Source organism: Nycticebus coucang, chromosome 17 (genome assembly GCF_027406575.1).
Source record: "Nycticebus coucang isolate mNycCou1 chromosome 17, mNycCou1.pri, whole genome shotgun sequence".
NCBI lineage: Eukaryota > Metazoa > Chordata > Mammalia > Primates > Lorisidae > Nycticebus > Nycticebus coucang.
This window is the reverse complement of record NC_069796.1, coordinates 79,285,862-79,300,187: the sequence shown is the minus strand read 5'-3', so window position 1 is coordinate 79,300,187 and position 14,326 is coordinate 79,285,862. Positions and strand designations below refer to the sequence as shown.

The following is a 14,326-nucleotide window of genomic DNA, read 5'->3' as shown; positions in this document are numbered from 1 at the left end:
CAGCCAAAGGCATTTTTCACCCGTGTCACTTTTTCAGGGTACTTTAAGCAGAGAATCTCGAATAAGGAAGATTCCGTCTCCCCTTTCCCAGGTTCTGGCAGTCACAGGTAAGAGTGAGCCGGGCGCAAGGCGCTGGCCGATCCTGGAGCCTGCACGACTTACATGCGAGGGCGCAGCCGGCCCCGGAAGCAGTGGCCGCCGGCAGAGGGCGCGCCGGGTCCACGGAGCGCGTGGCTCTGGAGCTGGGGCGCTCTAGAGTCGAGGGGCACCGGCTGCAGTGCTGGGTTGACCGCAGCCCGAGACGCGCCCGCCACCGGGACAGAGAGCCAAGTGAGCGCCCTCGGGGCGCAGCGGCCCATACTGGCCTGGGGCGCTGCTGCACAGCGCCAGATGCTGAGCGGTGAGTACAGGCGCCCGTGGGGCACGTCTCACCCTAGTTGGGAGCTACTTGGAGACAGCGCGGGTCGGACGCGGGGCAGCTGTTCTAGTGGTTGGTGGTGTGTGTGTGAAAGTGGGGAGGGTCCCCCCTCGTTTAGGGTTTGGGTTCAGGCTCGGGGTGGTGGTGGTGGTGGGGGGCTTACGCGAAGAGGCACTGGATGTTAGTACCGAGCTTAGCTTACAGGCCACTCAGGCTTACTTGAGGTTCCACCATCGGGGTTTATGTCTCGTGGGCCCTGCGCGTGCTGTCCAGGAGTCCGCAGGTCAGCGAGGTAACCAGGGAGGGCAGGCGCTTACGTGGGAGTTCCTCATCCCCTTCGCTCGCAGCACCATCGGGGGAACCACGTGCGGGTGTCTCCGGGGCAACTCTACCTGTCAAGCGAGGCCCGCCCCCGGGGCAGGGGAGGGGAAACGCGGCGGGGTGGGCCGTGCCCCCGGGAACCGTGCGGGCCGGTGCGCCCGCCTGTGCCAGCTCCTCTCTGCCTCGCGTTCCCGCAGGCTCCCGAGAGGTAGCGGACGGTGCAGTCGAGAGGAGCCGGGCTCTGTCCTTAGGGCCTAAGGCCACCCATGGGGTGCCCAGGCCCTCGGCTCTAGGAGAAAGGAAGCAAAGAAAGAGGCTGCCGAAGTGACTAGTCCTGGGAGGGATCTCTCCCAAGTGCCCGGGAGTCCTTTGCTTGGGTCTCCGCTTTGAACAATCTCTAGCAGTTCGAGGAGGCAGGCAGCGCCGCCTCTCTGGGGGACTGGCCCGGGATCCTTTTCCCAAATGCGCTGGGGAGGTTTTTGCCGGTCGGGAGCCGAACTCCTGCTGTGAGCGCTTCTCTGAACCAGACTGAGCCGCTGCGCATTCCGACCTCCAGGGGCTGTGAGAGCAACAACCCCAAGCCAAGGTAGGTGGCCCAGACGCGCTTGTCCAGAGAATTACCCGGCTGGGCTTGACATGAGTAAAGATGAGATTTGCTCGAGCCTCCGCGAACGACCCTGTGCTTTTCTTTTTGCTTTTTAGGGAATTTGGAGAGCTGCTGAGGAGCCAGGGTCTTGGAGGAGAGAGACATGTCTTTTCAGCTGCGATTCAAAAGGGGAGAATTCCCTGTCACCATCAGAGAAGCAACTGCCCGGAAATGTGATTGCAGTTGACTAGCAAGGCAGAGAGGCCTGGGAGTCTTTGGATTGATGGCTTAGAATATGCTAAAAAGCCAATGTTTTCTTTGGGGAATGTAGGGGCCAGCTGGCGCCCATGACAGTGACCTGGAGCAAGGAGTCAGAAGACAGTTGTAGAAAGCAGAAGCTCCCTAATGCAGGACTAACTTGAGCTGACAACGGGAGGCTCCTGCTGCAGTTGCTGCAGCGGGGTCCTGGAATGTCGGTGAGGTCCTCCACCCCGGGGAGCAGTCCCGCTGTGAAGGGGCTGCCTGGTGAGGGAGGACTCCTGTCAGTCTGACTGACCCCTAATCCCTGCTTTGAACTTGAGGAGTGTCAGAGCCCTGGAAGATGAGGACTCTGAACACCTCCACCATGGACCGGGCTGGGCTGGTGGTGAAGAGGGACTTCTCTTTCCGCATCCTCACTGCCTGTTTTTTGTCCCTGCTCATCCTGTCCACTCTCCTGGGGAACACACTGGTCTGTGCTGCTGTTATTAGGTTCCGACACCTGCGTTCCAAGGTGACTAACTTCTTTGTTATCTCCTTGGCTGTGTCGGATCTCTTAGTGGCTGTCTTGGTCATGCCCTGGAAAGCAGTGGCTGAGATTGCTGGCTTCTGGCCATTTGGGTCCTTCTGTAACATCTGGGTGGCCTTTGACATCATGTGCTCCACGGCATCCATCCTCAACCTCTGTGTGATCAGCATGGACAGGTACTGGGCTATCTCCAGCCCCTTCCGTTATGAGAGGAAGATGACCCCTAAGGCAGCCTTCATCCTGATCAGCGTGGCTTGGACCTTGTCTGTCCTTATCTCTTTCATCCCAGTGCAGCTTAGCTGGCACAAGGCAAAACCCACCAGCCTTTCTGATGGGAATGCCACATCCCTGGATGAGACCATAGACAACTGTGATTCTAGCCTGAGCAGGACATATGCCATTTCGTCCTCCGTAATAAGCTTTTACATCCCTGTGGCCATCATGCTTGTCACCTACACCAGGATCTACAGGATTGCCCAGAAACAAATACGGCGCATCTCTGCCTTGGAGAGGGCAGCGGTCCATGCCAAGAATTGCCAGACCACCACAGGTAATGGAAAACCTGTCGAATGTTCTCAACCTGAAAGCTCTTTTAAGATGTCCTTCAAGAGAGAGACTAAAGTTCTGAAGACTCTGTCGGTGATCATGGGGGTGTTTGTATGCTGCTGGCTGCCCTTCTTCATCTTGAACTGCATTCTGCCCTTCTGTGGGTCTGGGGAGACCCAGCCTTTCTGCATCGATTCCATCACCTTTGATGTGTTTGTGTGGTTTGGGTGGGCTAATTCCTCCTTGAACCCCATCATTTATGCTTTCAATGCTGATTTTCGGAAGGCATTTTCAACCCTCTTAGGATGCTACAGACTTTGCCCTACGACGAATAATGCCATAGAGACAGTTAGCATCAATAACAATGGGGCTGTGGTGTTTTCCAGCCATCACGAGCCACGAGGCTCCATCTCCAAGGAGTGCAATCTGGTTTACCTGATCCCACATGCTGTGGGCTCCTCTGAGGACCTGAAAAAGGAGGAGGCAGGCGGAATAGCCAAACCCTTGGAGAAGCTGTCCCCAGCCCTGTCAGTCATATTGGACTATGACACTGACGTCTCTTTAGAGAAAATCCAACCCATCACACAAAACGGACAGCACCCAACCTGAGCTTCTAGATGAACCCCACCACACATGCTCATCCCCAAAGCAACAGGAACTTTGGGGCTTGCTGTTAAGAAATTAAGGTTTGGTGAGACTCTGGGGCGCCAGGAGAGCCTTCTGCTGCTTTTCAACACATAACAAACTATATTTTCAAATACATTCTAGTGTATTTTCTGTGTTGTTCATAGTCAAGCAAACAGGGACACTGCAAACGTGGGGAGCTACAAGGGACATGTCTTTGGCTCCCAAATTGTTTTTAGAAATTTATTTTTATCTTAAGATTTAAAAAATAGGGCAAAGAATCAGCAATGAACAGCTTCACTTGAAAAATCAAACCTTTTCCAGGAAAGAAATCAGAAGGGTTGAGTTTGCTGTATACAAACAGGTGCTAACAGTGTTCCAAGAAAAGTTTTCAGATTGTAAAGGTAGGTGCATGCCTTCATAAATTATTTCTAAAAAATAATTGAGGCTTATAGTAGGAATGGGATTTTTTTTCAGACTTGTAAGATGCTTTGATGATATTGGTTTTATTTATTTATTGTATCATATGGATATTTATAATTTATTATAATAAATATATATTTATCATATTTAATAAGATAAACTAACAAGTTACCTGAGATCTTACAACCACATTTTTGCCCTTTAAACTAGCACTTTATAAGCCAATGAAACAAACACACAGACTCTGTGAAATTCTAACAAATGCTCACGTATAACTTCTAGAAACATAGCAAAGACTGATTCCTTAAAATTCGCTGACACAAATAAATACAAGGTGAGAGCCAATGAATGCTGCAAATGCTTGTTTTTTCTTTTTCCTAAAAAGGTTTTGAAACATTTTAAAAAGGTTAGTGACCCTGGTGTTCAAAAATTTTTAAATGGCAAAGGCTTTCCCAGGGGAATTTGCCATTCTGTAAATATCTTAAATAAAAGCCAGCTAAAAAGAGTTTGACTTTAAATTTATGATCTTACTTGGTAACAGAAAGCACTTTGTATTTATGTAAAATAACTGGCTCACCGTCTTTTCTCATTTCTCGTGTCAGATAGCTTTTCTGAACCAAACAAATGGCTTTCCTAAATAGAGATGTGGATTGTAGTAACCCCACGGATGGACAGAGTTTAAACCCTGCATCTCCATCTTACCAGGTCAAAACAGGCCACTCAGTGGGGCTACTTTTTGCAGTGCTTTAATCTGAACTTAGAACTGATTTTTTTTTTAAAAAGTCTTGCAGTGTTAATGTATGTTACTTAACTCATAGTGCCTCAGTAGTGTCCTTGAGTAAGACACTTCTGTTGGTGGAAGAAACAGGAGAACCCTTCTCTTTGGGTGTGTTAGGCCATCAGCACCTCTTTTGACAAATGCTCTTCCTTCCTTGTGCTTTGGAATCACGTTTCTGTGTCACTGCCCAGATTGTAAAAAGTACGGAAAGCCTCCTTTGCAAGACGCTAACTCAGAGTGAGGCATTTCAAGAGTTTCTTTGAAATGTTTACAAAATATTCTTCTTGATAAGCAACTTACTTAACAGTCAAATGGAATCAGTAAAAAGGAAAAAAAAAAATCTCCTGAAAAGTATCTCCTGCATCAGGTCTGTGCTATTTATGTATTGTGAATGTTTTCTTAATTTTATTGGCTGTATGCTTTCTTACATATAATAAAAATATTTTGTGAACTCAAATCAGCCCTGAATGAGCTCTGTTGCGTTTGCTAAATGCGTTTCAAACACTAGGATGTTTCATATCTACAAGGAAGAAAACATGACCATTTTTAAGTATATGTTGCTTTCTAAAAAAAAAAAAAGGAAATTTCTTTTGTTGTATATGCCACATGTTGCCTTTGAATATCTAAATAGACCATATTTTCTGATTATATACTCTTCTTTTTATTGTCTTTACTTTTTTTTTTTAAAGAATTCTTTCTTCTACTTCTGATTTCAAAATTTGAAAGCTTCCTAATATCTCTCTGCTTTTTCTTTCAAGAAGTCTATTTTAAATAAAAATTACAGAAAAGACGGTAGCTTGCTCTGGAGTTGTGGGTCTTTCAGCTGATGACAGTTATTACACATGTGGTGTTTATTTTAAAAGTAAAATACAAAAGGAATTTTTTTTTCTTGGAGAGAATATGTGGGTTCTGACGCTAGGGTTATCAAATGGCTTACAAGGCATATCCACAGGTCCTGCTAAAATTACTTAGTTTTAAGTCATTTTTTTCTCATCTTGATGAAAGAGAATGACTGAACAGCAGGTGATGTAGAAATGAAGGGTCAAGTTCATAATTTGGAAAATCACACAACAGATGGTGTCTTTTTAAATTCCCTATTTGCCTTTCCCGGGCTTTGGCATATAATGAACATATCAAGAATGAGCACCCATAAAGCAGGATGCGTTTTCTTTCTATTTCGTAATTTTCTGGATACTTCTCTTCTTTGAAGTCTGTTTTTGCTCATAAATCACAAGCTACAATGCTCAGTCCGGACTGTCATTGTCCAGCTAATGAAACATGACACAAAAGGCTTTACCATTTATTTCAATGGCAAAAGAGTGAAAAAGAAATATGTCCAGAATTACATTAAAGAATTGTAAAAATGAATACACTTTGAATGAGACTGTACTTTGGGGTTCCTGGCATATTGGATTGATAAAGGGCGTCTTATGTAATGTTCATTTTATTGAAAGACTGAGATAACTTGATATAACTTAAAAGCAGAATTTCAATATGACTTTCATTTCATTTTTATAGTGATAAGCCTTAATAATGCTAAATATATATGAAACACTTTATAAAGACAAAGGCAATTTAAAAGAGGTGTTTTTTTTCTCTTCTCCATTTAAAAAGACACGTTCCTAATCAAAAGTATACACAGCTCTTACTGGTAACTGACACAGCAGGAAGTCTGGTGGGAGGAGGACTGAGGACTGAGCTTCAATTGTGGATTTTGAGTTTATTTAGGAAAGTCACTGCTTTCTCCTGTAATCTAATCATGCTCTCAGCGTCTCAGTTGTCCTGGTCCATTAAAAGGGAGGACCAAAACCTCTGCATTAATTTTATCAGCGTAGGGGTCACCACCAAAAGTGAATCTATGTGTCATCCAACTTTAGTGACTTTCTGAATTCTCCACTCTGGGGTCTCCATCATGCTTTCTCCCTAGGCCTGCCTAGTTCCTCCACTTCTCCAGGAGCCAGTCCACAGCTGGGGGCCTGGAATGCAGACAGCACAAGCTTTGTTTTTGACACTGGAGGGTTCACATTGCAACTAAGACTTTCAACCTGTGTGAGCAGAAACACATGTCTTTATCTCTAGGAGTCTGTTTGACCATTTGGGAAATGGAAATTAACATGCAGGTTTTTGTGAGGGTTAAAATGAAGCTGATGTCTGTAAGAGGAGCAAGGACTGACGTCTGGGGCTTATTGATTCTCAGCAAAATCTCTAGTTTGATCAGTTCATATTTGATCATATTTGTGCATTAGTAATGATGGATTTGGTACATATTTGACATTTTTTTTGAAGCAAATGGAAATGACTTTTAGAGTGAGGATATATGGTTTGAGATTGTCCCAAACACTGTTATCTTTTGCTCTGGTTATCTGGTATTCCAGGACCAAATGGCTTTTTATATCTCCTGGTTAAGAAAATTGCCTTAAGTTACTACTAGATAGTAACTGAATAAATCTATCTACAGTACTTTAATCTATAATATCTCCTTATGGAATTTGTTTCAGGAATAATGACTCTGTAGCTTGCTTGTTCTGGGCTGTTAAATTTAGGACTTATGGCTCTGCATGATCTGGTTACAGTGATCATTTGAAGGGATGAACCTGGTGGGCCGTGAGATTGTAAGGCTATGGAGATTAGATGTACCTGTATGGATTTGTTTGGATAGAAAAGATGACAAATGAACCTGTTTATTTTATGGAGGATAGAAAGTATGGTGAGCATATACCACAGACAAGACCTCTATAATTTTGTTACCAGGCCAATCTACATTGCCTTCTGTTACGTTAAGTAACCTCTATGTGATATGCAGAGTTTAAAAAGCAGCATTTGGACCTTAGTCTGTTATATCACTCAAGATTTGGAAGTTGTAATTTAAATAGTATTAGAAGCCTAAGAATAATCTCTGATTTAAAAGGGTTTAACTTTCTAATCACTATGAGAAAATGTACAAAACCAGTTGGAATTTTTCTCAGGCTCACAGAACAGAGACTCTATCAGTTCTCAAAATTGGTAAATATTTTCAGCCATTGAGAAGGATCTTTTCTGAACTGCATCCCTAGAAGTGAGATCACCTCTCATGCTTCGCTGGCAGAATGTCTGGCAAAGTGGCAGTGGTGGTAGGAGCTAGGAAGATTGAGTTGTATGGTAGGATGTTTCATTTCATTAAAAAAAATGGACATGCTACTTTACAAACCTTGATAATAAGGGTTTTTGTGTGTGCATATGTGTGTGTGCACATGTGTGTGCGTGTGTGTGTCTACAATAAAGAATATTATATGGAATGAGTTCTAAGATATCTTCTGGCTTTAAAATACTACATATGGGTGGCACCTGTGGCTCAAAGGGGAAGGGCACCGGTCCCATATGCCGGAGGTGGTGGGTTCAAACCCAGCCCCGGCCAAAAACCACAATAATAAATAAAAAAAAAATAAATAAATAAAAATAAAATAAAATACTACAAATGAGATATGAGAACCATGGTAGGCAACATACAACTTTGATAGGTTCCCCTGGCAGGTTTCCCAAATCCCCTTTCTCTTTGTTATTGGAAAGCCAACAGACTGATATTTATAAAATGCAAATTTGACAGTTCTGTACTTATTTAACATTCTTCAATGGCTCCTAATTACTTTCAGGAAGAAAAAATCAGACTCATTTAAAGCCCTTTGTGACAGGGCAGTGCCTGTGGCTCAGTGAGTAGGGTGCCAGCCCCATATGCCGAGGGTGGCGTTTTAGAGCCCGGCCCCGGCCAAACTGCAACAAAAAATAGCCGGGCGTTGTGGTGTGTGCCTGTAGTCCCAGCTACTTGGGAGGCTGAGGCAAGAGAATCGTCTAAGCCTAAGAGCTGGAGGTTGCTGTGAGCTGTGATGCCACAGCACTCAATTGAGGGTGACAAAGTGAGACTCTGTGTCAAAAAAAAAAAGCCCTTTGTGATCTGGCCACTGGTGGCCTCTGCATCCTTCTCTGCTAGTCAGCACCTCACTAGCACTGTGCTATAGGGCTTCTGAATTGTTACACTTTGTGTAGTCCTTTCTTGGTTTTATGCTTTTGCACATACTGTTCCCTCTGCCTGGGACACCTTTCCCATTGCCTTTGCTTGCCCAGTCTTGCTCACCCTGTAGGATGCAGCCAGGCAGACCTGTCAGACTTCTGCCCTGGCACCTTCCTCCTGCCTCTGCCCCCCTTGTTTCTTTCCAAGGTCTTATCACCCTGTCATGAAATCATCTCTTCATTTCCTTTTGCTTTCTCTAGATTATGGACATATTGAGAGCAAAATCTGTTTTGTTTTTCCTCCCCTCTCTTATATATCCCTGAGCATCCAGGGCAGTGCCTGGCATATAGGAGCTACTCATTACATTTTTGTTGAAGGAATGAAAGAATGAACAAATCAAAACAAGGAATGTTGGAATCTCAAATTTAGTCAAGTTCATTTTGATACAATTTGCATTTAGTGAGCTTCCAGGAGCATATTTTAGGATTCTTACCATGTGTTGAATACCATCGACACAGAAATGGATTAGATGTTGTCCTAGTCTTAGAGGAGGAAGATAGATATGCAAATAATCTATCATCAAAAAGATTTTGAAACATCAAAAAAATTTTGAAAGTAAATGTAGAGAAAAGGAACTTTTTTTCCAGGCAGTGCCAATAATTCCATTTTATTGAGCCTGGCCTTATGCCAACCACCAACCATCCCTTCACTATCTCATTCTTTTCTCAGAGCCATCCTAGGAAGTGGGCATATTTATCATGATCCTCATCTTACAGATGAAAATAATGAATAGTCAGAGAGAGCATGTAATACATCCAAGGTCACAGAGCTGGTAAATGATGGGGCAGTTTTGAATCCAGGATCCATTTCTGTGACTTCAGAACCTATTATTTTAATCATAAATCTGTTGTTTACCAGGAAATAGTTCTAACCAAATAAGGGTTTCTTAAGGGTGTTCCAAATACCTCAAACACTCAAACGTTGTTGCACTAAAAAATACTTTTTGATATTTTCAAGCATATACCCAAAGTTGAGAGAATGGTATAGTGAACTCCTATGCACCCATCCCTTGACCCAGCTTTGAAAAACAGCCAGACTGAGGTTGATGGTCTTTGAACAGGTTACATGACTTAGCAATGGCATCAGGAAGCACATGTCTTTGGGCAGAGTGTAAGGTTTAAGCTAAGAAGACTTCTAAGACATTTGCATTTCAAAAGCATGACTTTGTGAAGCTTAAATATAAGGAAACAGGGAGATGGCTCAGTCAAAGGCTTAAATATTCTATGTTTGCAGATCACTTTGATCCACACAGAGTTTATTCCAGCAAACATTTACCTACACCAGACCGGTGCTCATCTTCAGGAAGGGGATGGGGTGATGAGTGTGAGTGGACCAGGCAGAACGGGGAGGTAGGAGAGAGCGCTGAGGAGGGATGTGGTAACTGAGCGCGGAGTAGGAAGGAAGTGGCAATGGAGGTGGGCTGGAGGGTGCACAGAGCTTTGACCTGTGGAAAGAGACAGGAGTGTGGAGAGTTGGAGGGGGAGCTTTGACACTTGAAAACATGGGGCTGAAGTATGGACGGTGGATCCATTTTTTGGATGTAGGACATGACACAGAGATGAACTTGGATGCATTAAAAGTTTTGGTCCAAACAGGGTCCCAGAGGCTGTCACATCAGTTGGTTTGGGGTGGTATCACCCCTCTGCAGGAACCCCTTTTCAGTTTACCTGATAATTAACCAGATGGCCACACAATAACTGTGGGAGTGAGAACTCCCTTCCCTCCCCCTCTCTCCACAGCTGAGCTCCCCTCTGCTGCTCTCAAACACACTCTGGTAGGACCTCTTTGTTGTTCTTCCAGTGGCGGCACTCTTCCTCCTTGTCATCCCCATCTGATACTCCTGTGAAGCTTGCACAGAGGTCCTCCCTGGCCCTGCTCTTCATGGACTGGCAGGCCATAGTAGGACATCTGTCCTGTCCTGTGTGCTGTCTGGGTCCTATTTCTCCAGTGAGTGGGAGGGCATAGCGGACTGTATTTCCAGTGCTGAGCATAGCCTGGCATACAGTAGGCACCCAAGGTAATATTTCAGTTATTAAATGAATGAATGGACTAATAACTTTATAAAAGGTTTAGGTAGGTGCTTATACATATGTCTTCATTTTCACTGTGTAGTTGACTCTGTTGGGGTCATGAGGGCTGACCTACTCTGCTAAGTTTCTCCATCATTGGCACCATCACAGGAAAATAATTGAATAGTATTTAAATGGCAAATGAGGGCTCTCTCTTACATAGATGTGCCCTGGATCGCAATCAATTCTTTTACCCAGGAGAGAGAGAAAATGTCAACCAAATGTCACAAATGTGTTCCCAGATTATCTAGCCACATGCGTGCTGCTTTGAGACTGAGTTTTTAGGACAGATGTATTTAGCATTATAAACATGTTGACTGTAATTAAGATAATGGTCAGCCCCATTTGTAAAGATGCTTCTTTAATGCACACTGCTGTTTGCTGTTAAACGAGGGGGAGAAGGGTGTTATACACCAATTCTGCCAAAGCAGCTATGGGTTTTTGCTAGCTTCATGGTGGGTCGTTCTAAAAGAGCGTGTTCCTGACTGGCATAGGGGAGGATTTAAGAGGGTCCACCCCAGGGGCAATAAGGTGATCTTGCTAGCTTGTTTAAAAAGCCTGGTCATAATACTTGCAAGACATAAGCAAATTGTAATGCCATTTTTAGAAAGCATTCATTGGCTTTAATATTGAAATGAAAGCTTATTTGCTTATTCGTAGGGCTGTAAAATTTAGACTGTCACACTTGGATGAAGCTCAATAGAATATCAGAACCTCTGTGTTGGGGACAAGAAACAGATGCTTTCCTGCCCTGTTCGCAGCAGTGTGAATTGATAAGGCTAAGCTGAAAAGGGGAATTTGGCAGAAACAACCAAACTTTAAAGCACACACACAATTTGACCCAGCAATTCCACTTCTACAAATCTCCTTTATGTATGTTCTTCCCTATGCATTCAGAGACACATGTGTACAGAATGCACATTGAAGCTCTTTCTTGTAAAAGCCAGCTGGAGACAAATTAAGTGTCCAGTAATAGGAGAATGAATATCACCACTCAACCACGTGTATTGCCTGCTGCCCAGAATATAGCCAATACACTGAGGCACCAGGGGTTGTGGCAGAGAAGAGTTTAATATCACTGGATGCCAAGAGAGGAGACAGAGAATTTTTTCAAATCTGCTTCTCTAAGAATTTGGAGACTAGGGTTTTTAAGTATGGTTTGACAGGTATGGGGATGGGAGGGAATCAGTACTGCTGATTGGTTGGGTTGAGGACAAAGTCACAGAGATGTAGAAATTGTCTTCTTGTGCTGAGGTAGTTCATGGGTTGGGGTCATAAGGCTAGTTGAGTAAGTTCAGTGGTATGGGCTACGGGTCTGGTTGGGTCATTCGGTCCACTGGAATTCAGGGTCTGGAAAATATTTTAAAGACCAGCCTTAGCTTTCACAAGGGTGATGTTATCTATGGGAGCAATTAAGAAAGTTAAGAGTTTTATGGCCATCGGTTCTGTGACTCCTGAGTAGTAAGCAGTTATAGGAAAAAGCAAGCTAGGGAACCATGGTTAGCTATTTTCTTAACTATACTTACAGTTTTGCAGAGTTCAGGCTCCCATACACTTTCCATCTTGGATAACTTTTTTAATTTTACAAAGAGCAGTTTTACGAATAACTGCAATGTAAGATGGCCATAGTATGTGGTGGTTAAAAAGAAAAGTATACCCATAAGCACTGTTATGGAAGGATTTTTATGATACATTATGAAGGGAAAAAACAAGTTGCCAAACAATATGGACAGTATGACTCCTTTTATTTAAAAATGTATAAGAAGTATAATATATATTTCTTAATGCAAATACATAAAAATTATGGAAAATGCCCACCTACCTGAATAAATAATTGAAACAAACAAGCAAGCAAGCAAACAAGCAAACAAATGTGGGAAAATAGACCAATCTCCCACACAGAAGAATTCCAAGTAATTGAGGTATGTGGGCTGTGCACAATGACTGTGCATCTGTGTGGTATCTTCTCTAGGGAGAGCCAGGGAGGGCAAGACTTTCGCATGTTAATTTGTATATTTCTTGGTTTTCACAAGAAGCATGTTTATGTATATACCTGTGCAATTAAAATCAGATTTTAAAAGAAGCATGCTAACCTGGTTAGGCAGAAAAGGCTATGGCTGTGGTTGCTCTGCTGGGGATGAGATTGGGGGTATAGGCATGGCCTTAAAAAAATGTACAGTAGTTGAGTACCTTATGTTTTCCTGAGCTCATCTGGGAACATGTCTGGCTCAATTGTCAGTGCCTGGTTTGACTGAAGCTGTGTGAGGCTGGGGACTGGCTTGCAGATGCTCAGCTGGCCAGCAGAGCAGAGCAGGGACATTGGGCAGAACACAGGGCCTGCCTGGCTCCAAAGCCCCTTCTCTGGAACCTGGGGAAATGACCTTCGCCAGTATGTGAAGGTCTTAGCTTCTTCATACAAAGGATCCTTTTAAAAAAAATTTTAACCAAGCTTCCACAGAGTCCATATTTGGAATATATATGTATATTTTTTTATAAAATGCATCTTGTTTAGAAAATAACACACGGGGTAGACTTTTTATAGGTTAAAGCATTTTTCTCTGCTCAGCTTTTGGGAAGTGATTAAAAGCACTCACAGGGGATCTTGGGGACCCCCTCTGGGAGCTCATTAGTGACAGCCAGTCCAAAGTCCTTGGAGCCAACACAAAGTTACCCTCCTCAGGGGCCTGCCCTGTTTTAAGACTTTTATAGACCTCGCCTACTCCTATTTTTGGTGCCCTAATGCACATCAGACCAAACATATGAAAATGCTCCCACCTCCATCTCTTAAAAAGTACATATATGTATATGGCTGCCAAAAAAGAAGGATTTTTAAATGCTGTTTGTGAAATTGTTCTTAATTTCAATTTTGCATTTACTTTGTCATTCTTTGGAAGCTAATACATTTTCTCCTATTGAGTCTGAAACATTCTGGGGTACTTTTGAAAAGCTCAGAGCCTGAGAGTTCTAGTGTGTTGGCTCTGAACAAACCACAGTAAGAATTTTCTCTGAGTTTGGAGAATAAAGGTGCCAAGTGCTCTTAGGTACAGCAAGAGTGACCACTATTGTTTTCTCTTAAATTCTCTCTTGCTCTCTAGCTGTTAAGTCATTCCTCAAATGTCCAGGGCCTCTTCTCAAAGCAGTTTATAATGTGATACAAACCACCACTTCTGATTATTTTGAAACTGAAAAACATTTCAGTGTTTTTCCCTAGGTTTAACCTTTTGGGAGGTTTTCAAATTCTATTTTTCTCATCACTGACATAGATAGGAAATGTTTTAGTAATATTTTTATGTTAATGCCCCCACAGGCTCACTTTAGAAGTTTCCAAAGGATAGCAATAAAGGCTTCAAGTGGTAAATTCAATGTTTTAGGATAAAATCATTTAGCGCATTATTGAAAAAAAAAGACAACTTTTATTATATGATATTTTTGTTTTAAAAGGAGAAAGAAAGTTAAGTTTGAAGTATAAGATTCTATAACCAGTGAAATACTAGAGCAGTGATTTTCAACCAGTGTGCTATGAAAATTTCTTAAGATCATTAATTAAATTATTTTTGAAAGAAGTTCAAAGCATAGTAAGTCTCTTCTTTTTTTTTCACTGTTTTTTTGGCTCAACATAATTGAAGTGTGCCATGGAAGTTTAACTATAAGTTCAAGTATGTTGTGAGATAAAAAAAAATGGTTGAAAAATACTGGGTTAAAAGAATAAGTCAAATGCAGAGGGATCTT

The 14,326-nt window shown here is 43.0% G+C and overlaps 1 protein-coding gene across 2 annotated transcripts; it reads left to right on the top strand.

The window, feature by feature from the left end:
• Positions 1–272: 272 nt before the first annotated feature.
• On the top strand, positions 273–4,921 carry DRD1 (dopamine receptor D1). 2 transcript variants are annotated; one of them, XM_053566697.1, is made up of 2 exons: positions 273–400; positions 1,442–4,921. In XM_053566697.1, exon 2 carries the CDS (start codon positions 1,927–1,929, stop codon positions 3,265–3,267), a length of 1,341 nt encoding a protein of 446 aa, XP_053422672.1. In that variant the 5' UTR covers positions 273–400; positions 1,442–1,926; the 3' UTR covers positions 3,268–4,921. The 2 variants fall into 2 exon arrangements, with proteins under 2 accessions (XP_053422672.1, XP_053422671.1); XM_053566696.1 differs by lacking the exon at positions 273–400 and adding an exon at positions 911–1,325.
• Positions 4,922–14,326: the final 9,405 nt, after the last annotated feature.